This window comes from Cnephaeus nilssonii (genome assembly GCF_951640355.1).
Source record: "Cnephaeus nilssonii genome assembly, chromosome: 8".
Lineage (NCBI taxonomy): Eukaryota > Metazoa > Chordata > Mammalia > Chiroptera > Vespertilionidae > Cnephaeus > Cnephaeus nilssonii.
The window spans coordinates 91214112-91240989 of record NC_137079.1 but is presented as its reverse complement, the minus strand read 5'-3'; the positions used below and the strand labels follow the sequence as shown (position 1 = coordinate 91240989).

The following is a 26878-nucleotide window of genomic DNA, read 5'->3' as shown; positions in this document are numbered from 1 at the left end:
GAAGCAGGAAGTAAACATTCACTAATCTGAATTTTCTACATAACAGTAGTTGTCAATAATCCAAAAATGGCAGATAAGATGAAATTTGGTAAATTTTCAGAATTAAATCAATTTACCCAATAGGTCTGCATTTCATACTGTTTCCTAAAATTAACTTTTTTCAATTGTGTGCGTGTGTATTTATTTCATTTCTGCCAATAATTTCTAAATTACCAAAAGAAAAACTAATGCATAACTAAATATAATTATGTGTTCTGATTACATATACTTATTCTATTGTCAAGTCTTTTAAATGGGTCTTAAGTTTGTTTATTGGACTTGAGAGCATTTTGAAGAGTGGGAAAAACAAATTTTGAGGCCTTGTTCTAACAGACATCTAAGGTACATGAATGGGGTGTAGTGTTTTTGTAGCATTTATTATCAGAATGGAAAGAAAACTGTTTAAAAGTTTGACACTTTTAAATTGTTGGTTTTTTGGGTTATGCTGGGAATGGTGGTTTTCTACAAATATATAGCAGATTGTTTTTTTATTCTATACTAGAGGCCCAGTGCCAACTACTAATGGGCTTGAAACTAATTTTCATGTAAGGCTAAAACTTGATTCTACTCAATCAATAAGGCAATATTAAAGTATTGTGTTTTCCTGGAATTCACTTGTTGGATTTACAAACGGCTTTAAAAATTTTTATCCCCACCAAAATCAACTTCTTTGTATCATCTATAATAATAAAAGCATAATGTGCTAGTTAGACTGGAAGTCCTGCAGGATGTCCTTCCGGACGAAGCTGGGCTGTGAGGGAAGCCCAGGTCCCGGTGCCTGCTGGTTGCCGGAGGGAAGCCCGGGTCCCGGGTGCCAGAGGGAAGCCGGTGCCGGCAGCTGGCGGGGAGAAAGGCCTATGCTTGCACAGATTTCGTGCATCGGGCCTCTAGTTATGCTATAAACATTTCAGATAATTTTTGGATTATGAAATATCATTGTTTTGGCTCTTTTAACCTTAACTGGTTCTTACAAAGTTAAAAAATATCTTAAAATAAAATTAAAGGGTCTGATGATTTCTAAAGTTAAACATAGCTTTTATTTTGACTGATATTTTGAGAAATCAAAAATGAAAAAACTCAAATAGTCAATAAAGAAGAGAAAATATGCTCAATCATTCTTAGTTATTTTATGCCTATTTTCTTTCCTTCTTTTCTCTCTCACTACCTCCCTTTTTCCTTTACTCTTGAAGTTAATATTTTAAAATGTTAACTATTAATACTAATTAATAGCAGTATGTTTCTTATACTTTAATATATTTTTCTAAATTTTTTTAGAAACAGAGAAATAAAAAGATAAAATGTTTTTACCTTTGCCTCCCTTACAGTGAATCACTACGATGTTTTTATCATCTTGAGCCATCCAATTCAGTGCTTCTTTGGAAAATTCCACCATCTCACTGATTTCAAATGTAAGATTTTCAGTTGAATTAACAGACTTCCAAAAATCAAGCCCACTGTATTTAGCCCTCTTCTGACAGTCAACTGACATAAACTTACCTCAGAGAGGGGACATTATGATCATCAATCATGATTCGATGGACCCTATAATGGAAGTACTTAGGATCATAAGATCTTTCACCTAAAAAAAAATGATACATAAGTCATAGCTCTATACCTAATAAACATAGTAAATTATCAAGTTATGAATGTTATACTTTTCTCTTAGAAATGATTTATTCACCTTAAAAGGAGCTTTCTGACTGGCTCTTGCTATACTAAAAGACACTTAAGAGTCTCAAAAAAATAAAGACAGTAGAGTGATTTGTCCATCTTGAATAACCTAAGCCCAACTTATTTTGATTTGTTCAACAGGTCTTACTTTTAATTTTCTAATTGAAAGGCTTAAAGAGAATAAAATGGGGCAGAGAAAACTTATTGTGCTTAGCAGATATCTTGCAGAAAGCTTGCAGCCTTGAGTACCACATAGCTTAGATAACCAGAAGACATCTGGCATTGGGAAGAACCACCGATGGACCAGACCTTCACATCAGCAGAACAGCTTGCAGCCAGCAATCTGTATATATAAAAGCTTAAGCGACTGTTTGATCGGTAGCTATAATGTGCACTGACCACCAGGAGGCAGACGCTCAATGCAGGAGCTGCCCCCTGGTGGTCAGTGCACTCCCACAGTGGGAGCCCTGCTCAGCTGACTGATGGGCTCCAGATGCAGGGCTCACGGCTGGCAAGCACAGCTGCAGTGGCATGAGCCTCTACCGCGGACACTCCCCCTGCACGCCCTTCCTCATCTGGGCCAGGACCTGCATCGGGACTGATTGGGTGCGAGCCCATGGCCACTTCTCAGTCATGGGCGTGGTGGTATCGCCCTAGGATGGGTGTGCAGACTGCAGTGGAGCGGCAGCAAGCCTCGCTTTGCGCACTACTACATCCCTCGGGGGATGTTGGACTGCTGATTTCAGCCCGATTCCCACACCCGACAGAGACCCCACCAGTGCATGAATCCGTGCACTGGGCCTCTAGTGATTAATAAAAAAACTTTCTTTCCCTTCAGTCTCCGCGGATTCCTTTGTCAGACTCAGCCCACCTGCACCCAGGTGCCTGAAATAAAAGCTTCTTTTGATACATTATGGCCTCATGTCAGAGGTGCGCGACCCCGGCCCACTCCGAACCTTTCACTAACAGGCTACTCATTACGTTATGCTAGGGTAGTTAGACATCAGAGAGCAGAAGCAAATGGGGCCAACAAGAATGCTTGCTTCCTGAAAATGTCTAATATATAGGAAGAGAAAAAAATCAAGAGAAACAAAGTAGTAAACTGGAATATAATGCTTTTTTACAGGGTTTTGGCATTTGTGTAGAGAACTGTCTTCTCACACTCCACCCTTAGTGGGTTAGAGAACACATCGGTTGAATTGTCTGTCTTCAAAACACAAACTGGCAAGAAAAACAAAAATATTTTCCTAAACCTAATACCATTAGAGTAGACTCTTCCTCAAATGGCTCCACCTCCACTTCAGCCTCCCGCCTGTCCCACCAACTAGGCCCAGCACAAGATGGAGATTTTTTAACTCACTTCCCACTACCACCAAATACTGATGATTAAATGAAATATAAAAATGGAATCATCTTCTTATATGTAGCAATCTATTTTCTAGCTATAGTAGTAACATATCTAGTCATGTACATACGGCAAAGATTGTAGACTTGATAGTGGTTTCGATGCTTGGTATCCAGGAACCGCACAACTTCCTAAGAAAGATGGACACAAATCTTACATATATCCACCTGACACCAACAAAAACCATTTTCTAGGAATAACCTAAAATGGTTATTACCTTTTATTCATTGGTCTCTCACTTAGCAGCTTTTAGGGGAGATTCAGGGAATATGAGGTAATGTACATTCCAAGTCATAGCTAACCCACTGATGGTTTTCAAATAACCCACAAAGTTGTGCTTAGCCACTCTGATTGGCCTCTACTATAAATATACATTGTTTAAGCTACCCGAAAAAGAAATTAGATGATAAAATAACTTTAAGTAAATTTGTTCCAAATCATTAATTCACAGTAATATGTGGTTTTTATGTAGATCTAATTCTGAATAGACACATCTTTTAGGTAACAATCTGGTTATTACAATCTACCTAAACACTATTTAAATAAATAAATGCAAAGAAAACATATGGTATGATTTCTTGTATATGCATGATAGAAAAGATGAACACATTATATCAACTTTTAGGTAAGTGGTGGCAATTTGGAGACTACTTTTGTCTTCTCCGTGTTTTCTTATTTTCTAAGATGAATATACAGTATATGTGCATATGTTTAAATGTATATACACACAATGTGCATATATGTATAACTTTTAAAATAAGAAATAAGTAGTGATTTTTTAAAAAATATTTTTTTATTTATTTCAGAGAGGAAGGGAGAAGGAGAGAGAGATAGAAACATCAATGATGAGAAAGAATCATTGATCAGCTTCCTCCTCCTACTGGGGATTGAGCCCACAACCTGGTCAGGTGCCCTGACCAGAATCAAACTGTGACCCCCAGGTTCATAGGCCACCACTAGCCATGCTGGCTGTGCAGTAGTGATTATTTTTTAAAATATAGTTACTTTACCACACTAATACATTTCAGCAAATTTATCCATCTGAAACACACACATACAAACATGCATATCTATGTACAGCAAAAATTATTAAAAAGTTCAAAAATTGATTAGTATAGTACCCTCAGAACAATGTTTACTGGATTAATATTGAGAAAAATAAAATTAATGTATCAAAGTGATGAAATTGTTAATTGGTTAATCTCTGTCAAATAAAAAGATAAACATTCTGAGTCTGCATAGTACTGGGTACTATGGGGATAAACAGTCCTATTTACATAAAAAATTCATAGGATCCCAGGTAGATTGAGGAATGAAATATAAAACCCCACAAATATCTCTAAGAAATTTAAGTGAACATTAGTCAGTTTTTGGATGAGGAAGAACTATGTTTTAAATCAATGAAAAACCAACAGATTTAAGTTTGTCTTCATAAAAATCTGAAATTTCTGTTTTAAAAATGCCTCAGTATAACAAACAAAGAACAGGGGAGAAGATTTCTCAGTAAAATTGAGTGACTGGGGATCATGTCTAATATAATCTGTAAATTAGTTATACTAATATAAATGAACTCATTAACAATAATTTAACTTGTAATTCCTCACCCTATAGCTAAATGGGCCAAAGACATAAATAAATTCACAAAAACGAAAATTCACTGGCTAAGAACCTACATAAAGAAATATTCACCCTCACCAATAAAGAAATCAAAGCAAAAATGAAATGCCACTCACCCATGAAACCAGCCTTTTCCTTTTTAAAGGCATGAAAATAAAACCTTAGATTTATTGCTGATAAGAGTCCATTGGATTTGGCAATATATCCTATCTAATAAAGAAGGAATATGCTAATTGACCATCACACCCTCACAAAGATGGCGGCACCCACAGCCAATAAGGCGGGAATATGCTAATTGACTGCCACACCCTCAAAAATGGTAGTGCCAACAGCCACAAGATGGTGGCACCCAGTCCCCTCAGCCCCGCTGGGGCGGCAGGCATGCAGCACCGCCAGGCCCACCCCCAGGCAGGTCCTGCCACTTTGCGTGCCTGCCTCCAGAGTCCCCCAGTCCCCTCAGCCCCCCAGCCGCCCAGGGCCACCCGAGGCTCAGGTAACCAGGGCCGGCCGAGGCTTGTGCTGCCGGTAGTGGCAGCAGCAGAGGTGTGATGCGACATCGCCTTCCCCTGATCACCGGGTCGCCTCCCGCCCCTGAGGGCAGGCCGGGCTGAGGGAGCCCCCTCCAGTGCATGAATTTTCATGCACCAGGCCTCTAGTACTATAATATATATATATTATACTAAAATATTCATACTCTTTAACCTGAAAATTTCACCCCTAGGAATCTATCCTTGTGCCTTCCTTGCTTTGTTATTGATAACAGTAACACCTAAATATCCAACATTAGAGGTTAATTATAGCACTAATGAAATATACAACTATTAGAATACTGTCCTGAAACCTTCATTCTCTCAAGAAGTAAATATTTCAGAGTGGTTAATTTATGTGCAGCCTTCTTTAGTATACCCACATATAAGGATAGTCAGTATTTACTTTTTAATGGGAAAATTAATGTACCTAGATGTTTAAACTTCAGGGACATTTAAAATCACCTTCATACTACTCTAAATGTCTAAAAAATAATCTTACTGATTTCATTTTTTCCCATGAGTCCATCCTTGTCTCAATATGTAGACAATTTACTGCTGTGTTTTCTGGTCTAAGTAGTTTACCCGAAGACTACAAATACCTCTAACCCAAATGAGCTGAACAGAGACATACAATACCTAGAGAAAACGTAAACTCTGCCAAGAAACTACATTTTTGGGGTAACAATCTGTCACTAGATGGACAGTTTCTGTCCTTGACCAGAATAAAGAATATTCAATTGTACCACTCATGAAATTCTACCATTTGCTCTGCATTTTGCTATTCAATGTTGTTCAAAATAAAACCCTACAACTTTATTTCCTCTTAAGAATAAAGGGGAACCACCTGACTGCTTAGCATTCTCTCAGGAGTCAAGTATGGCCAGATCTGAATCTTGCACCCTATAGTCAACCTTGACTTAAAACAGCTTGTAGATGGCTCTTATCTTAAGAATAACAAAGGTATTCTCTGTCCAGGATATCCTATATAATAAAGAGGTAATATGCAAATTTACCCTCACGCCCTCACAAAATGGCTGCCTACAACCAGGCCAGTAGTGAGGTAAGTGAGGAATGACGAAACAACTGAACAAGCAGGCTGCATGGGGCGACCAGGCAAGCAGGGGGGTTAGTGAGGGATGACCAAACGACTGAACAGCAGGCTGTGTGGAGTGACCAGGTTGGCGGGGGGGGGAGGGGGGAGGGCAGTTGGGGATGACCAGGCCAGCGGGGGGGCAGTTGGGGGTGACCAGGCTGGCAGGGGGGGCAGAAAAAGGAGACCAGGCCAGCAGGGGAGGGAAGTTAGGGGCAACCAGGTCGGTGGGGTGGGGGTGCAGTTGGGGGCGACCAGGCTGGCAGAGGGGGGCAGATAGGAGCAACCAGGCCAGCAGGGTGGGGGAAGTTGGGGGCGACCTGGCCGGCAGCGGGGGACTGTTAGTGGCAACCAGGCCGGCAGGGGGTGGGGCAGTTAGGGGCGATCATGCCAGCATGCAGAGGCAGTGAGGGGCAATCAGGCCGACAGGAGGGGCAGTTAGGGGCAACCAGGCAGGCAGGCAGGCAGGTGAGCGATTAGGAGCCAGTGGTCCAGGATTATGAGAGGAATGTCCAACTGCCGATTTAGGCCCGATCCCCAGCAGTTGGACATCGCCCAAGGGGTCTTGGATTGGAGAGGGTGCAGGCTGGGCTGAGGGGACCTCCCCCTGTGCACGAATTTCATGCACTGGGCCTCTAGTATTGTTATAATTGAACATGCAACCACTGAAGCAGTTCCATTGCCTAATACTCAGTCTGCCTAGATAGCTGAACTAATAGCTCAGACTTGAGCCTGCACTTTGGCAAATGATAATAATAAATATGAATATGAGTAGTATATATACCTGTAGGGTGATTTATGACTTACGGATTTTATGAAAGCAGATGATTATCTCTTCTTCAGAGATGCTGATTAAAAATGGTAAAGGGATCAACCTAAAGATATAGGGTAAGAAAATGTGACCTATATATATGCTGTCTACAAGAGACCCACTTCAGAACAAAAAATAAACCCAGACTGAAAGTGAAGGTATGGAAAAAAGTATTCCATGAATGGCCAGCCAGTGTGGCTCAGTGGATTGAGCGATGTCCCATGTACCAAGAGATCACTGGTTCGATTTCTGGTCAGGGCACATACCCAGGTTGTGGGCTCAATCCCCACTCAGGAGCATGCAGGAGGCAGCCTATCTGTGTTTCTCTCTCATCAATGTTTTTGTTTTTTCTCCCTCTCCTTTCCTTTCTCTCTAAAATAAATAAAAACATATTTAAATAGCTCCATGCAAATGGAAACAAAAAAGCCTGAGATAGCAATACTTATATCAAACAAAATAGACTGCAAAGCAAAGGACATATGTACCAAGAGACAAAGACGGTCACAACGTAATACTAAAGGGTTCAATCCAGCAAGAGGATATAAAGAACTCTTAAATCAATAATAAAAAGACCAATAACCCAATTTGAAAATAAAATATTATCTCAGTAGCCAGTTCTCCAAAGAAGATATACAAATGACCAATAAGCACATGGAAAGATTCTCAATGTCATTAGTCACCAGGGAAATGTAAATAAAATTGACAAGATACCATGTCACACCCACTAGGATGACTAGAATAAAAAGTCAAGCAATGAAAAATGTTGGAGAGGATGATGAGAAACTAGAACTCTTATACACTGCTGGTAGAAATGTAAAATGGTACAACTAGTTGAAAAGAGTCCAGTAGTTTCTTAAATCATTAAATCTAGAATGATGATATGATACAGAAATTCTACTCCTAATATGCTCATGAGAAAGGAAAACATATGTCGACACAAAATGTGAACACAAATGTCAATAGCAGCATTATTCATAATCCCAAAAAGGTGGAAACAATTCAAATGCCCATTAACTTAAAGATGGATAAACAAAATGTGGTATACCAACACTAAATACTATTTGGTCTCAAAAAAGAAAGAAGTACTGATATAAATGCTACCACATGGATGAACCTTGAGAAAATTATGTTAAATGAAAGAAGCCAGTCATAAAAGACCACTCATTATATGATTCTTTATATGAAATGCCAAGAATAGGCAAATCTAAAAGACATAAAATAAATTTGTGGTGCCGAAACCGGTTTGGCTCAGTGGATAGAGTGTCGGTCTGCGGACTGGAGGGTCCCAGGTTCGATTCCGGTCAAGGGCATGTACATTGGTTGCGGGCACATCCCCAGTGGGGGGTGTGCAGGAGGCAGCTGGTCGATGTCTCTCTCTCATCAATGTTTCTAGCTCTCTATCCCTCTCCCTTCCTCTCTGTGAAAAATCAGTAAAATATATTTAAAAAAATAATAAAAATAATAAATTCGTGGTTTTTTAGGGCTGAGGTAAAGGGGGGGGCAGTAGCTAAAGAGTTTCTTTTTGATAAAAATGTTCTAACATTGACTGTGATGATGGTTGTACAATTCTGTGAATATAGTAAATACCATTGAATTGTAGACTGTAAATGGGTAAACTATATGGCATGTGAATTATATCTTAATAAATTGCTTTTTTAAAAAAGAAAAAAAAACTACCTTTTGACAATGAAAATGAAAACACAACTTTCCAAAACTTATGGGCGGCAGCAACAACTGTTGTAAGAGGTAAGCTCATATTTATACAGGCCTACCTCAAGAAACAAGATAAGTCTCAAATAAACAATCTAATTTTATACCTACAGGAACTAAAAAAAGAATGAAAAGAACCCCAAATAAATACAAACAAGGAAGTCATAGAGATCAGAGGTGAAATGAACAAAATAGAGATGAAAAAATAGGAAAAACAACAACAATGAAACTAATATCTGGTCCTTTGAAAAAATAAAGTTGACAAACCTCTAGCCAGACTCAGCAAAAAATAAGAGAGCCAACATAAATAAAATCAGAAACTAAAGAGGAGAGATTACAACCAACATCACAGAATATAAGGGATCATTAAAGAATACTACAAACAATTATATGCCAACAAATTGGACAATCTAGAACTTGATAAATTTCTAGAAACATACAATCTTTTAAAACTGAACTATGTAAAAACAAAGAGAAAATCTGAACAACTGATTACTAGGAATAAAATGGAACCAGTAGTAAACAACCCACAACAAATGAAATCCCAGGACTACACAGCATCACAGGTGAATTTTACTAAATATTTAAAGAAGAATTAATAGCTATAATCCTCAAATTACTCCAAAAAAAAAAATGAATAAGAAGGATCACTTCCAAACTCAATCTACCTGGATACCAAAACTAGACAATAGCACTGCAAAAAAGAAAATTATAGGTTAATATCCCTGATGAATATAGATGCAAAAATTCTCAATAAAATATTAAAAAACTGGATTCAGCAATACATTAAAATATTATACATTACAATCAAGTGGGATTTATACCAGGGATACAGGGACAGTTCAATATCCACAGAACAATTAATGTAAAACATCACATCAACAAAACCAATATAAAAATCAAATGATCATCTCAATAGATGTTAAAAAAAGTATTTGACAGAATTTAATATCCATTTACCATGAAAACTCTTAGCAAAGTAAGTATAGAAGGAATGTACCTCAAAATGATAAAGGTTATATATAAAAAGCCCATAGCTAACATCATACTTTGCACAGTGGCAGTTAGTAGACTTAATGTGATGATCACATCATAAGATATAAATATTTGTTAAATCATGATATTGTATACCTGAATCAAAGGTAATATTATATGCCAACCATACTTAAATTAAAAAAAAATCAATGTATACTATACAGGTATATATGTGTAATTTATATATGTAATTATATAGCATACTAGTGACCTGGTGCACAAAATTCGTGCACATTAAAAAGGAATTAATTAGAGGAAATATTTTCATATTGCTATTTGCCTTTCTCTATAATAGAAGTGTCCAACAGGCCCCACCCCCATCAAGCCCCGCCAGGCAGGGGACGCAGCCTCATGTCCCAGCATCGGGGCGGGGGGCACAGCCTCAGGTCCCCTGGCCCTGGCCCGTGCCATTCAGCCTCACCCAGACCCGCCGCACCACGAGACCCCAGACCTGCCTCGGAACCCATCAATACACCTCCTGGTGACCGGTCGTTTGGTCATTATGGATGAAAATAAAGTCATGCACTTAAGCATGCACATTCATTTACAATGCCTGATTTGTCTGCGTTCTCTAAATTGCAAAATAAATAAGATCTTCAGCCAGATAGTATCATAATGCCAAGTTCTTTATATAATGACGCATACCATTCTCTCCACTCAGTATGCTCCATTTGAATGGATTAAATGTATGTGACTCATATGAAAGGCACTTCCACTAACAGAGGAAGCATTAGCTCATTAGCTAATGCCATAAAGTGGTTTAAATGGCATATACTGACTTGAAGAACAGAAGGAAAAATAACAACAACAAAAAACAACATTCAGTGCTGTGGATGGCAGAATCCTTTCCTTTTCCCTTTGTTTTTTTCTGCTTTTCCCATGAACCTATTTGCACTCTGCCTCAAAATCAACATAAAAGACATAATCTGCATTTTATAGTGCCATTTGAGTACAAAGAAGTGTTTTTCAATTTTTACCTTTTTTCTTTTTTTAAATCAATGCAGCTTAGACTTGCTCCCAACGTTCCAGGAGCCAGGCCAACATGGCTGTGTGGACACACCTTTGCTAGGTGCTGTCAGGCTTCAGGGCTGGGGCAGGGAACACGTCAGGTGTTGATGGGAACGAATCAGCTCTCCTCTCTACATAGCAGGAGTCTTTTCATTATAAAATGCAAAGCAGCAGCCGTTTTCCATTACCCCATCCCCAGCCCTCCTCGCCTGAGGGCGTAGGAAGGGCCTGGGAGAATATTTATTCTCGGCTCTTTGATTTCTCTTATTTAACTGAGCCCAGTGACAGCTGCTTCTCTGAGCGCAATGCCAGCTGACTCAGGGCTAGCCGCACCTGGAAAGCAAGTGGCAGAGCTGACCAGGGGCTTTGACCAAGCCCAAGCGTGTGGATCCGAGCAACCTTGGCAGGCAGGCTGCTCCTGAATAATCTAGGCCCCTCCCAGATCTGCACCCCAGCTTCCTGCTCTCCCCCTTTCACCCACAGGTGCCACCAGCGTGGTGTGCCCCAAGGCTTGGTGTGCAGATGCCAGGGTTGCAGGTTCAAGATGCTCCACCTCCTCCTGGTACTTTGAGCCATAAGCATTGGCAGGGATCTTTCCACTTGGTCTTGGTCTTTGGTCACTGCTGAGGTTTTCTGGACTCTCTAGGCCAGGGACAGCCAGGACCTTTGCCTCTGACCAATGCCCTGCCTGCAGCCTGCCTGGGGTACCCCCAGCCCCGGGAAAGCGTGGGGGTGTGACCGGCCTGGGTGAGGGGCTGTGGAGGGGTGGAGGGGTTCGCTAGCTGCCCCACCCTCAATTGGGGTGGGAGAGGCTGATCAGAGATGGGGCCAGGGGAGGGGCTTAACAGGACAGCCATCTTGTGATGGCATTATGACATGAGGGTCAATTTGCATATTACCGCTTTATTATATAGGATAACAGCAATATATAACATATTTATAGAATAATATATAGTTACTAGAGGCCCGGTGCATGAAATTTGTGCACGGGGGAGGGTGTGTGTGTAGGTGTGTCCTTCAGCCCAGCCTGCACCCTATTCAATCTGGGACCCCTCAGGGATCGGGCCTAAATGGGCAATTGGACATCCCTCTCACAATCCAGGACTGCTGGCTCCCAACCACTTGCCTGCCTGCCCTGCCTGATTGCCCCTAACCACTTCTGCCTGCCAGCCTGATCACCCCGTAACCACTCCCCTGCCAACCTGATCGACTCCTAACTGCTCCCCTGCCGGCCTGATTGCCCCCAACTGCCCTCCCCTGCCAGCCAGGTCACCCATAACTCTCCTCCCCTGCAGGCCTGGTCCCAATCAACTTACTCCCCTACAGGAATGGTCCCCCCAAACTGCCTTCCCTCCTCTGCAGGCCTGGTCAACCCCAACTGCCCTCCCCTACTGGCTTGGTTAGCCCTAACTGCCCGCCTCTGTGGGCCTAAACGGGCAGCCAGACATCCCTCTCACAATCCAGGACTGCTGGCTCCCAACTGCTTGCCTGCCTGCCTTCCTGATTGCCCCGAACTGCTTCTGCCTGCCAGCCTGATCACCCCCTAACAACTCCCCTGCCAACCTGATTGATGTCTAACTGCTCCCCTGCCAGCCTTTTTGATGCCAACTTCTCTCCTCTGCTGGCCTGGTCACCCCTAACTGCCCTCCCCTGCAGGGTTGATCGCCTCCAACTGCCCTCCCTTGCAGGCCTGGTGCCTCCCAACTGCCCTCCCCTGCTGGCCATCTTGTGTCCACATGGGGGCAGGATCTTTGACCACATGGGGGCAGCCATCTTGTGTGTTGGAGTGATAGTCAATCTGCATATTACTCTTTTATTAGATAGGATAGAGGCTTGGTGCACGGGTGGGGGCCAGCTGGTTTGCTCTGAAGGGTGTCCTGGATCAGGGTGGGGGTTCCCTTGGGGCATGGGGCGGCCTGGGTGAGGGGCCTGTGGTGGTTTGCAGACCAGCCACGCCCCCTGGTGACCCAAGCGGAGGCCTTGGTATCTGGAATTTATTTACCTTCTACAATTGAAACTTTGTAGCCTGGAGCAGAGCCAAGCCTTCTGCTCACTCTGTGGATGCAGCCATTTCTGTTGGGACTTATGTATCTAATACAATTGAAACTTTGTAGCCTTAAGCGGAGGCCTGGGCTGGCCAGGGCTGCAGAAGCTTAGCTTCCTCCATTGCCAGGGGCAACCCTTGCCTCCCGCTCTTTCCAGCTCAGTGGCTGCCACCATTTCTGTTTGGATTTGTTTACCTTCTATAATTGAAACTTTGTAACCTTGAGTGGAGGCCTAGGCCGGCAAGGGCAGGCGGAAAGCTTGTCTTCCTCTGTTGCCGGGGAAACCCAAGCCTCCCTCCTGCTCTCTGTGGCTGCAGCCATCTTGGTTAGGTTTATTTGCATATTTGCTCCTGATTGGCTGGTGGGCATGGCTGGTGGGCGTGGCTTATGGGTGTAGCGAAGGTACCGTCAATTTGCATATTACTCTTTTATTAGGTAGGATAAACACAATGGTTACTTTTTCTATTGGTAATGATTGTGTTCATCTCTCTCAAGGAAGTTTCTAACTCTTCTGAGCAATTTAAAATCTTGTCCTTGTGAAACCCTGGAAACAAGTCTGTTTACATATTAGGCTAAACACATTCCAGGACTTGCTCAAATTCAAATTATTTTGTATACTTTTGTAGTGCTTGATAAAAGACTTTATTATTTATGAGAAAATGTGTTTTATCTTGAAAATGGTGTTCAAATATTAGCAAACTATTTTATGGAATGAATGTTTATGAAGCTGACATGACACCATCTCAAGGAACCTGGCAGGTTCATTGACCTTTTGCTTGCTTTTCTGAACATTTGTGAATAGCACACATTTCTTTATAATTTATACTAAAGTATGCAAATGTCAATGGTATGAAACACCACTGCAGTGGAAAATTTAATATATTACTTTAGTAATGTACTTGAGCTAAATGAGTGAAGGTTTAATGGCACATTAAAAAACACAATAATATGTATGACATTTTGAAGTGAATTAAATAATTTTGAACATGATTCTTTAACAATCAGTATTATACTGTTAATTCTTCAACAGGCAGTATTATCCTATATAATAAAAGGCTAATATGCCAATTTTCCCCTCAATCGGGATTTCGACCTAAAGTTTGACCAGGGGGCAGGGCTGGCCTGCCAACCGCCAGTGGCCCCTCCCCTCAGCCTGCCCCACCCCCAATTGCCCCCCCCCCCCAACCTGATCATGGGCTGGGCCCGCTGGCCAACCTCCCGTGTCCTCTTCCCCTAGTTGGCCCTACCTGATCAGCCCCGAATTTGTGCACAGGGCCTCTAATAGTTTTCATATAGACACAAAGCATAATGATTACCCTAAACTCAGTATTTTCAAATTCATGTATGTAAAGTCATGTAAGCTGTACAACTTTCCTGTCAAAATTATTGGTTGCCAGTTTTATACCTGTTTCTTCAGCTGTACCTTTTGATAATTCAAATTTAAAATTTTTTGTAAAGTAGATTTTGTAAACTGTAATGTATCTGCTGCCTTTGTGAGGTGCTGTATAATGTTATAATTTCTCCATGTAAACTGAATGCTTGGACTTTCAATACAGTATTCTAGAAAGCAATAAATTAAGAGAACTATTGTACACATAACAATATTGGATGAATCTCACAGAATTTATTTTGAACATAAAAAAACAGTCACAAAAGATGTAGTTAGTGTATGATTCCACTTATGTGAAATTCAATAAAAAGTAAAACTAATTAAGTTAGAATAGTAATTACTTTTAGTGTGTTGGTATATTTACTGAAAAAGAGCATGAAATATTTTATATCTAGATAGAGTTTTTGGTTACATGCATATACATATATAAAATTACATCAAGATATACACTTAAGATTAGTATATCTTACAGGTTTTGTTATGCCTCAATAAAAGTATAATTTAAAAAAATAAAAATAAAAGTATAATTATATATTTATGAATATAGACATATACACAAACACATAATTATGTATAATTACATAATTATATTTTATTGAGATGTAAGTACTGTAAATTGCTCTAATATATACATACTCACACATTATGCAAACTTCTTAAACAATGACTTTTAATTGAAATTTCATAGTACACATAATTTTATCTTTGAAATTAGTTTACTTAATCCACAGAACCTAAAGCAGTTATGCCTCTACTATAATTTTGGATCTCAATCTAAGAACACATGTTTTACTTAAAGAATTCCCACCCTTTTCCCCTATGATAGACTGCAAAAATATGGTCACAATTTGTTACAATTCCTGCCATCAAGAAATGGAGTCTGTGTTTTTACTCCTTGAATCTGCACTGGATTTGTAATTTGCTTTTTTAATAGAATGAGGTAGAAGCCACATTATACTGGTTTTGAGCCTAGGTCTTTAGGGGCTCTGCAATCTTTTGCTTGCTCCTTGTGGGGGCCTTGCCACTGCCACAGTGAAAACGCCCACACTGACCTGTTAGAATGAGATAGCACATGGAGCCACTTAACCAGTCCTCAGGTGCCCAGTGGTGCCCACAGATAAGTGAGTTAACTCAACCGAGATTAATTGAGCCTGTCTGCGATCACCAGAACCACCCAGTTACGTCCAATGCAAATTCACAAGCCACATTATCATGAGCTAAGTCAATGGCTGCCGTTATAAGTCACTAAGTTTTTGGGTGGTGTGCAACAGAGCAAAAGCTAATTAATATCAATCCATTATAATTTTTTACCTAAAAGAGTAAATTTTTAGTAAAATACTTTCATTTTGGGGCCACAGTCTATGGATACTGAGAAATATGAGCATTTGTTAGATCATTACCCTTACCTGAATTGGATTCCTATAGAAAGACTCCTTTCCAGAAGATGGGAATGACATGGCAATAATACGTTCTGGAAGTCAAAATAGTTACTATTATGAATGTCATTATAGATGCCAAACAATATGTGACAACTTAATTTACTAATAACCAGACTCCTTTTTTATAGAAAAAAAAAAACTTTCAGGATTGAAAATGACAGAAAAAGCTAACTAACCCTCAAGATAATATAGTAAATTATCCAGTACAATGACCATTAAACTCCCCTGTGTTCCCAATTCAGATGGTTCCAGCCATATGCAACAGATTTGTGTTGACCTCAGTCTAGAGCTCCCCCTGTGGTGGGAATTTATTTCTTACTTAAACACCAAAGGAAAATGAGAGATCCAGGCTCCAGGGATGTCGGGAACTTGCCAGGATGCTTTCCAGTGATCCTGACTCAGAAACCTGATATCTACAAAGCAATGACCTTATTCTCTGGGGTTCTAGGAAAAAAAGAGGTTTCTTTGGAATCCTTTGGACTTAGAATTACTACTCAATAAATTCTAAACCCAACAAATGGAGTCAACTGAAAATCCATTCAACTTCCTGTATTGTAAACAAGTAGACCTTATTTGAGATGACAATAAAAACATTGTCAGGGTTAAATTACAAATATGTCACACTACCATAGTGGCATATTTCTTCATGGATAAAGAATGCTTTGAAAGAACATGGCTTGGACAAGGCAAGAACAACAACAACAAAAACCCCACATAATTACTTACACACAAAAAAAAGTGAAATCAATGTAAGTAAATGAACAGTTAAACTTCACAAACCAGTAATGTAAGTGAGGTCTAAGTCAAATCCATCTTTCATGTATCGTCGTTTGTTTCCTGAAACCTGAGCATTAAAAAGAATCGTTAATTTGTAAAACATAAATCAACATAAAAATAAAGATCATTATATAGATACCTATAACCCTTGCCAGTATTTCCTAAAACACATTTTTTGTGTGAAACATAAACATGTTTTGCCCACTTACCATCCTTCTGGTCAACTTTTCAAGATGTCTTTTTTGGTAAGCCAGATGAAAAATTCTTATCAGAATGATAAGTCGTAGAGATCGAAGTAGAATTACCAATCTAACAATAAATTAGAAATATTAAATTTTGCTTTGGAAACGAGATTTTCTTAATGTGAACTAAGTATAGAGCAGTGGTTCTTAACAAGGGATAATTTTGCACCTCTTACCCGATGCTTCCCACCCAGCCACCTAGGGGACATTTGGCAATGTCTGGAGATATTTTGGGTTGTCACAATTGTGTGTAAGGGGGTGCCATCTAGTGGCAGCCCCCATAATAAAGAAAAATTGGATCCCAAATATCAATAGTAATGAAGCTGAGAAACTCTAGTTTAGAGAAATAGTTGTATGATAGACACTTAGAATTTTGTAGATTTAACTTTTGTGGTTTAAGATGAGTATTTTTCAGTCTTTTCCCCATCAATACAAACTCAGGATTTTTGTTTGCCTCTGTTACTTCCATCAGTAACAGAGGTTCTCTACAGCTGCTAACACATCAGGCAGGCAGCAGGTCGAGATACTTCGCAATGGGCTAGCTGGTGTCCTGCCTACCATCAGAAAGAAACACAATGGCAGAGAAGTGATGGTGGGGACTAGTGCTTCCCTAACTTGAGTGTACATACTGATTCAGTAGGTCTAGAATGGGGCCTGAGGTGTTTTTCTTCTTCCATTTTTAGCAAGCTCTTAGGTAATGCTGAGGTTGTTGGTCAGAGGACCATTCTGGCTCCAGTTATTTTCAAACAACTCTAAAAGCCTATTAAATAATGTCAAATAATGTCAGAATCTGAATTGAAGTCCTGGGAAGCTGGACAGCAGGAAGAAGCAAGCTATTTGATGAATGAATAAGCCTAGTGAGCCACCCAACATTTATATCCCAGTACACATTTGCTATTCTTTTCCTCATTACCAGAATAGGAAGAGGAAGAACAAAAAGAAAAAATCCACAGAGGCAGTAAAGCATCAAACAGTCTGTCAAATTACAGCAGGAAGGTTAGGGAGAGGTGGGAAAGATAAGAGATCAATCAAAGGACTTGTATGCATGCATATAAGCATAACCAATGGACGCAAAACTCTGGGGGGTGAGGGCATATATGGGAGTGGGGTGGGGGGGGGCAATGGTAAGATATGGACACATATAATACTTTAATAAAAAAAATCCATCAGTGACTCATACACATTTTAGTTTCCTAATCCCTAACAGTTCTAACTTTGCCTCAGCTTTCGTAATTTTAATACACTATACTGAAAATTCTACCTCTGTGTTGCTACCCATGTCATCTAGTTTTATGTTCCATTTGCTGTTTTTTAGAGAATAATCATTGGAGTCATTAAAATTTTGCATATGCTCAAATCAATATTGTCTGGTAGACAAAAACTAGGAATTTCATGTGTCATTTGTGGTTGAAGCGCAAATTCCAATAGTGGGAATTTAAAAATGTAGAGAAGTTGAAGTTAGTACAGAGGTAAAGTCTCTAGTTTTTTCTTTGGCTGTTTCCATCTTCTTCATTCAACTAAAGATACTTAGTGTATACACCCTTCACTGGACCTACCAAGCCTTTAGTTTCCAGGTATGTGGAAATTTGTCTAAACGTTTCATTTTCAAGCAACTTATCTGGCACAGAATCAGGACATTCAAAGTTAAAAAGATTACACAGAATGAAAGCCACAAAAAATGAAGAAGAAAAAAATCTTTAAAAAAGAGAGATAAATCATATGTTTCTTACCTGGGGATATCTTTTAAAACCTCAGAGTCATAAGAAATATAAGTGAAATCAATTATTAGAGTCGCTACAATAATGGCAGCATCCATGGAATTAAGTATATCAGAAAAATATGATAGTATCCTGTAGTATAAAACAAAAAATATGTTTATGCCCCCCCAAAGAAGAGATAGGGATATTTGTAAGAACACAAAGACTCATTCCCATTAAGCATTCTACTTTAATAAATTATTTAAAATTCACTTTATAAACAAGACTAAGGATATAATATTCATATATCCTACCTAATAATAGACAAATATGCAAATTGACTATACCTCCAACACGCCCACAAGCCATACCCACAAGCCACATCCACCATCCAATCAGAGCAAGTATGCAAATTAACCCAACCAAGATGGCTACAGCCACAGAGAGCAAGGTTTCCTAGGTAACAGAGGAAGCCAAGCTTTCCGCCTGCCCTTGCCAGGCCTAAGCCTCCACTCAAGCTACAAAGTTTCAATTATAGAAGGTAAACAAATTTAAACAAATGGCGGCAGAATGGAGCTTGAGAGAGCAGGCCAGGTTGCCGGCAGCAACAGGGGAAGCAAAGCTTTCCGCACACCCTGGCCGGGCCCACCCGCTTAAGCTACAAAGTTTCAATTATAACCCCAACAAAAATGGCTGCCAGCCACGGAGGGAGACCCAGGCTTGGCTCTGCTCCAGGCTACAAAGTTTCAATTGTAGAAGAAAAATAAATTCCAGATACCAGGGCCTCCACTTGGGTTGCCAGGGGGTGTGGCTGGCCTGCAAACCACCACAAGCCCCTCGCTCAGGCAGCCCCATGCCCCAAGGGAACCCCACCCTGATCAGGGACACCCTTCAGGGCAAACCAGCTGACCCCCACCCCTGTACCAGGCCTCTATCCTATCTAATAAAAGAGTAATATACAGATTGATCATCACTGCAACACACAATATAGCTGCCCCCATGTGGTCAAAGATCCTGCTCCCATGTGGACACAAGATGGCCACCACAAGATGGCCAGCAGGAGAGGGAAGTTGGGAGGCACCCGGCCTACAAGGGAGGGCAGTTGAGAGGGACCAGGCCTGCAAGGGAGGGCAGTTGGAGGTGATCAACCCTGCAGGAGAGGGCAGTTAGGGGTGACCAGGCCGGCAGAGGAGGGAAGTTGGGGGCAAACAGGCTGGCAGCAGAGTGGTTAGGGGGTGATCAGGCTGGCAGGCAGAAGCGGTTAGGGGCAATCAGGAAGGCAGGCAGGCAAGCAGTTGGGAGCCAGCAGTCCTGGATTGTGAGAGGGATCCCAGATTGGAGAGGGTACAGGCTGGGCTGAGGGACAACCCCTCTCCATGCACGAATTTCATGCACCGGGCCTCTAGTATATATATATGTGTATATATATGCACACACACATATATATACATACATATATATGTGTGTGTGTGTGTATATATATATATACACACACACACATATATATGTATGTGTATATCCTCTCTAATAAAATGGTAATATGCAAATTAACCATCACTCCGCTACATAAACCACGCCCACCAGCCAATCAGGGCGAGTATGCAAATTAACCCAAACCAAGATGGCTACAGCCACAGAGAGCAAGGTTTCCCAGGTAACAGAGGAAGCCAAGCTTTCCATAGCCGTTGCAGGCCTAAGCCTCCACTCAAGCTACAAAGTTTCAATTATAGAAGGTAAACAAACTCAAACAAATGGCGGCAGAATGGAACTTGAGAGAGCAGGCCAGGGTTGCCGCCGGCAACAAGGGAAGCAAAGCTTTCCGCACACCCTGGCCGGGCTCACCCGCTTAAGGCTACAATGTTTCAATTGTAGAAGGTAATTAACTGCCACAGAAATGGCTGCCGCCCCGCCCCAGAGGGAGCAGCAGGCTTGGCTCCGCTCCAGGCTACAAAGTTTCAATTGTAGAAGGAAAATAAATCCCAGATACCAGGGCCTCTGCTTGGGTTGCCAGGGGGCTTGGCCGGCCTGCAAACCACCACAGGCCCCTCGCTCAGGCCGCCCCATGCCCCAAGGGAACCCCCACCTGATCCGGGACACCCTTCAGGGCAAACCAGCTGGCCTCCACCCGTGCACCAGGCCTCTATCTTATCTAATAAAAGAATAATATGCAGATTGACCATCACTGCAACACACAATATAGCTGCCCCTGTGTGGTCAAAGATCCTGCCCCCATGTGGACACAAGATGGCCACTACAAGATGGCCAGCAGGGGAGGGCAGTTGGGAGGCACCCGGCCTGCAAGGGAGGGCAGTTGAGAGGGACCAGGCTTGCAAGCGAGGGCAGTTGGAGGTGATCAACCCTGCAGGAGAGGGCAGTTAGGGGTGACCAGGCTGGCAGAGGAGGGAAGTTGGGGGCAAACAGGCTGGCAGGGGAGCAGTTAAGCATCAACCAGGCTGGCAGCGGAGTGGTTAGGGGGTGATCAGGCTGGCAGGCAGAAGCGGTTAGGGGCAATCAGGAAGGCAGGCAGGCAAGCAGTTGGGAGCCAGCAGTCCTGGATTGTGAGATGGATGTCCAACTGCCCGTTTAGGCCCGATCCCAGTATCGGGCCTAAACGGGCAGTCGGACATCCCTCCGGGAGTCCCAGATTGGAGAGGGTACAGGCTGGGTTGAGGGACAACCCCCCGCCGTGCACGAATTTCGTGCACCGGGCTTCTAGTATATATATAAAAGCATCAATTTGGCAATTTAAATATAGTATGAGATATAACCAAACCATTTAAGAAGAGGCAAGCATTGCCTTTACATAGGTGCAAAAGAAAGGTAGGATGTTTGGCAGTACTACTGGGCAATGGAAGCTGAACATGACACACTTTTAGAGCAACTGGGACTGTGAAGAATGCACAACAAAAGCTTATGAGAGGAAGAAAGGTCCTCAACTTTGGCCTGCAAACTCACCATCTGGCTTTGCACCTGCAGTGCAGTCCCTAACCAATGTTGAACTTCTATTCACTGAACCTTCCTCCCAACATTGGCTACTTCAGCCATGCACTGGTGCTCCAGGGAAAGCTTTTCCCAAGTCTGGGCAGCCCTTTCAGCCTCTGAGTGACCTGGAAGTGGGCAGCTGTCCTTAACTCAAAGGCATTAGGATAGCTCATGAGGAAAGGAGACAAGCTGCCTTCTGAAATGATCTGGATGAAGGAAGGCTGGGGAATTTAGTCCCTAACTCCCACAGCAATCCAGCTCCAAGGCGTGGCTCACTCCATGCACCTTCTCAGAAAGCAGAGAAAATCAGCTGCTGCCTCAGTACCAAGCTGATGGAATAACCATGCCTCAGAGCTCCTGTGGACCTTGAAAAAAGTTTTTATTTTAACTGAGGTAGGGGCTGTTCGTGTTCTATTTAGTATTTCACACACTGTCAGCTTTTATTTAGATTCAGTTATTAATGAAATATTAATATTTATACAAATGTTTCACATACATGTTCCTCTTAATAATTTGTATGTAGACACATTCCTGCCTGGCTCCATTTTGCAAACCCGAAATGGGTTTACCTGTTGAAGAAACCATCTAGAATACATTGTCAGAGACTAGAGGGCCAGTTGCAACAATAATATTAGAGCCCAATTTAGTATAAATTGGGATTTGGATTGTTGTTTCTCTTGTGGACCGTGCCTGCTAGGAGAGTTGTTTTAATAAAGAGGGACACATTTGGTTGGGTTGACCTGACAATTATTTGGGGATGCTTTTCATAGAAGTACAAAATAGCTTGGTGTGCTTGTAGAAAAATTAATCAAACTTACCCTTCTACAAATACTCGAAGAAGAACATCCATGAAAAAATATAAAGCAATCGATAAAGAAATTGAACGATATTCCAAAGGAATATACATTGTGCGATCAGTGGTAAGTAGATCTGCAATGACGAGGGACACATCCACAAAGACCAGCAAAATTCCAAATATTCTACAACAAATAAATAAATCAAGAGAATAAAAATAAACTATATTTAGGCCAATAATCTGATAAGAACATGTCATTATTTAAAATTAAACCGTGCAGTGGTAGTTGAACTACATTTTTTCATAGAATCTGAAAAAAATGTTACTCCAATGGAAGCAGTTGTTAAGGAAACAAAATTCCCACCAAACCACTTCATGTGATAATGTTCTTTCATCATAGACACATCAGATCAATACTCCAAAACAAGAATAGATTAACTGAATTAAAATTACATGCATTCGTTTGTAAACTCTTCTTAAAATTTTCGAATTTTATAAGGGCTTCTGTCAATTTCTTATAATAATTAAACTTTATTAACCTCAATAAATGTAAAGAATTTAGTAAGAAAAAACAAGTGAAGTCATGACTAATATAAGCTCTTAAAAGACCACTTTGGCCAATAGAATTTTTTTATCAGTGAGATTTTACATATGGATGCTTTTAGAACAAGGCTGGGCACATGAGAAGGAATTCAATTTCATAAATACATACATGATTGTATACTAAAATATCTCCAAAGCTTTTCTTTTATATACATTTTTAATTTTTCTTTTGTTCTTTCTGTTTTTTGTTCCTTTTATTTATTGAATTTGTGCGGGGGGGGGGACATTTGCTAATAAAATTATATAGATCTCATGTGTACAATTCTATAACACATCATCTGTCTATAGTATTGTGTGTTTACCACCTCAAGTCAAGTTTCCTTCCATCACCATTTATCTCCCTTTTACCCTCTTCTATCTCCCCCCACCTCATTTTCCCTCTGGAAATCACTATACTGTAGTCTGTGTCTATAAGTTGGTTTTTTTCTTAATCCCTTCACCTTTTTGACCCAGTACCCCAATACTCCCCTCTGACAACTCTCAGTCTGTATTCTGTAGCTATGAGTCTGTTTCTATTTTGTTTGTTAGTTTATTTTGTCCATTAGATTCCACATAGAAGTGAAATAATATGTTACTTGTCTTTTTCTGATTGGCTTATTTAACTTAGCATAATGCTCTCCAGCTCCATCCATGCTGTTGCAAAGAGGTAAGATTTCCTTCTTTTTGACAGCTGAGTCGTATGCCATTGTGTGAATGTATCACAGCTTTTTTATCCACTCATCTATTGATGGGCACTTGGGCTGCTTCCAAATCTTGGCTATTGTAAATTGTGCTGCTATGAACATAGGGGTGCATATATCCTTTCTGATTGGTGTTTCAGGTTTCTTAGGATATATTCCTAGAAGTGTGATCATTGGGTCAAATGGCAGTTCCATTTTTAATTATTTTTAGGAAACTCCATACTGCTTTCCACAGTGGCTGCACCAATCTGCATTCCCACCAGCAGTGCACGAGGGTTCCCTTTTCTCCATGTCCTCGCCAACACTTGTTGATTTACTGATGATAGCCATTCTGACAGGTGTGAGGTGATATTGTGGTTTTAATTTGCATTTCTCTGATGATTAGTGATGTTGACCATCTTTTCATATGTCTACTGGCCATGTGTATGTCCTCTTTGGAGGAGTGTCTATTCAGGTCCTTTGCTTATTTTTTAATTGATAGTTTGCTCTTTGGTGTTGAATTTTATAAGTTCTTTATAAATTTTGGATATTAACATCGGATCAGACACATCATTGGTGAATATGTTCTCCCATTCAGTGGATTGTCTTTTCATTTTGTTGATGGTTTCCTTTGCTGTGCAAAAATGTTTTAGTTTGATGTAGTCTCATTTGTTTATTTGTTTATTTTTTTGTTTTTTAATTTCTTTATTGATTAAGGTATCACATATTTGTCCTCATCTCCCCATTCCCATCCCAAACCCCTCCCCATGCATGCCCACACCCTCCTGTTGTCCGTGACCACTGGTTAGGCTTATATGCATGCATATAAGTCCTTTGGTTGATCTCTCCCCCTTAGCCCCACCCTCCCCTATCTTCGCTCTGAGGTTTGACAGTCTGATCGATGCTTCCCTGTCTCCGGGTCTGTTTTTGTTCATCAGTTTATGTTGTTCATTATTTCCCCTAGATGAGTGAGATCATGTGATACTAGAAATACAGTGTATTCTAGTGCATTTCTATTTTTTCTTTTGTTTCCCTTGCCTGAAGAGATATATCTGAAAAAAATATTGTTATGAGAAATGTGCAAGATTTTACTGCCCATGTTTTCTTCTAGGATTTTTATGGGTTTGGGTCTAACATTTAAGTCTTTAATCCATTTTGAGTTCATTCTTGTGTAAGGTGTAAAACGGTGGTCTAGTTTCATTTTTTTTGCATGTATACATCCAATTTTCAGAACACCGTTTTTTGAAGAGACTATATTTACCCTATTGTATGTTCTTGCCTATTTTGTCAAATATTAATCAACCATAAAGGCATGGGTTTATTTCTGGGATTTCTATTCTGTTTCATTGATCTATATGTCTGTTTTTATGCCAGTACAATGCTGTTTGATTACTATGGCCTGATAGTATAGTTTGATATCAAGCAGCATGATTCCTTCAACTTTGTTCTTCTTTTGCAAGATTGCTGAGGCTACTGGGGTATTTTGTGTTCTATACACATTTTTTGAATGTTTGTTCTAGTCTGTGAAATATGCCATTGATATCTTGATAGGAATTGTGTTGAATATATAGGTTACTTAGGGTAGTATGCACATGTTAATGTTAATTCTTCCCTTCCATGAACACAGTTTATGCTTCCAATTATTTATATCTTCTTCAGTTTCTTTTTTAGTGTCTTATAATTTTCCCAGTACAGGTCTTTTAAATCCCTGGTTAAATTTATTCCTTGTACTGTATTTTATTAATTTTGATGCAATTGTAAATGGGATTGTTTTCTTAGTTTCCCTTTCTGATAGTTCATTATTGGTATACAAACATTCAACTAATTTCTGGATATTTATTTTGTATCTTGCTATTTTACTGAATTCTTTTATCAATTCTAGTATATTTTTTGATGGATTCTTTAGGGTTCTAGGTATACAATATTATGTCATCTGCAAATAATGATAGTTTTACTGCTTCCTTTCCAAGTTGGATGCCTTTTATTTCTTCTTTTAGTCTGATAACTGTGGCTAGGACTTCCTAGCCACACTATGTTGATTAACAAAGGTGAAAGCAGACATCTTGTTTTCCCCGTAAGGGAAATGCTTGTAGTGTTTGCCCATTGATTATGATGTTGGCTGTAGTTTGTCATATATGGCCTTTATTACGTTGAGGTATGCTCCCTCTATTCCCACTTTGCTGAGAGTTTTTATCATAAGTGGGTGCTGGATTTTATCAAATGCTTGTTCTGTATCTATTGATATGATCATGTGATTTATATATTTAATTTTGTTTATGTAATGTATCACATTATTGATTTGCCAACATTGTACCAACCTTGCATCCCCAGAATAAATTGTAATGTATGATCTTTTTAAAAATAAAACACAAAGCCTTTTTATTGATTTCAGAAAGGAAGGGAGAAGGAGAGAAAGATAGAAACATCAGTGATGAAAGGGAATCATTGGTCAGCTGCCTCCTGCACGCCCCCTACTGGGGATCGACTCCACAATCCAAGCATATGCCCTGACTGAGAATCGAACTGTGACCTTCTGGTTTATAGACCGACGCTCAACTACTGAGTAACACCAGCAAGGCATGTATGATCTTTTTAATGTACTGCTGGTTCTGATTTGCTAATATTTGTTAAACATTTTAGCATCTATGTTCATCAGGGATACTGGCCCATAATTTTATTTCTTTGTAGTGTCTTTATCTGGTTTGGGAATTAGAATGATGCTGGCCTCATAAAATGAGGTTGGGAGTCTTTCATCCTCTTAAATGTTTTGGAATAGTTTGAGAAGGATAGGTGTTAGTTCTTCTTTGAATGTTTGGTAAAATTTTCCTGTGAAGCCATCCAGTCCAGGACTTTTGCTTGTTGGGAGGTTTTTAAAAAAAATTACTTCTTCAATTTCATTAATTGTAATCTGTTCATTCAGATTTTCTGAATCTATCTGATTCAGTGTTTGAAGGTTGTATGTTTCTTTTTAAAACTTAAATTAAAAATTTTCCATCATGTTTATCCCCTCCATGCCCTCTTCTACTTCCACCCCCCCACACCCTGCTATCACTACACTATTGTCCATATCCATGAATTATCACTTTTTTTTCTTTTTTGCTCAATCCATACAACACCTCCTAATTCCCCCACCAGAGCTGACTGCTCTCTATCTATGGGTCTGTATTTATTTTGCTTTGTATCTCAATTTACTCATTAAATTCCACACATGAGTGAAATCATATGCTACTTGTCTTTCTCTGCCTGGCTTATTTCACTTATTAATGTTTCCCAGCTCCATCCATGCTGTTGCAAATGATAAAATTTTCTTCCTTTTTACAGTAGAGTAGTAT

The 26878-nt window shown here is 40.2% G+C and overlaps 2 protein-coding genes across 2 annotated transcripts in view; one reads left to right on the top strand and one right to left on the bottom strand.

Annotated features, from left to right (window-relative positions):
• LOC307104070 (phosphatidylinositol 3,4,5-trisphosphate 3-phosphatase TPTE2-like) overlaps nucleotides 1–22395 on the bottom strand; it is a gene marked incomplete at its 5' end in the record, with an annotated part of 69458 nt that extends 47063 nt beyond the window's left edge. The window contains 7 exons of the mRNA XM_079778718.1: nucleotides 1348–1436; nucleotides 1537–1618; nucleotides 3186–3246; nucleotides 15758–15822; nucleotides 16571–16634; nucleotides 16777–16876; nucleotides 22307–22395. Coding sequence (XP_079634844.1) covers nucleotides 1348–1436; nucleotides 1537–1618; nucleotides 3186–3246; nucleotides 15758–15822; nucleotides 16571–16634; nucleotides 16777–16876; nucleotides 22307–22395 — 550 coding nt within the window. The remainder of the gene's footprint in view (nucleotides 1–1347; nucleotides 1437–1536; nucleotides 1619–3185; nucleotides 3247–15757; nucleotides 15823–16570; nucleotides 16635–16776; nucleotides 16877–22306) is intronic.
• NEK3 (NIMA related kinase 3) overlaps nucleotides 1–26878 on the top strand; it is a 469351-nt gene that overhangs the window by 163130 nt on the left and 279343 nt on the right. The window lies entirely within an intron of this gene.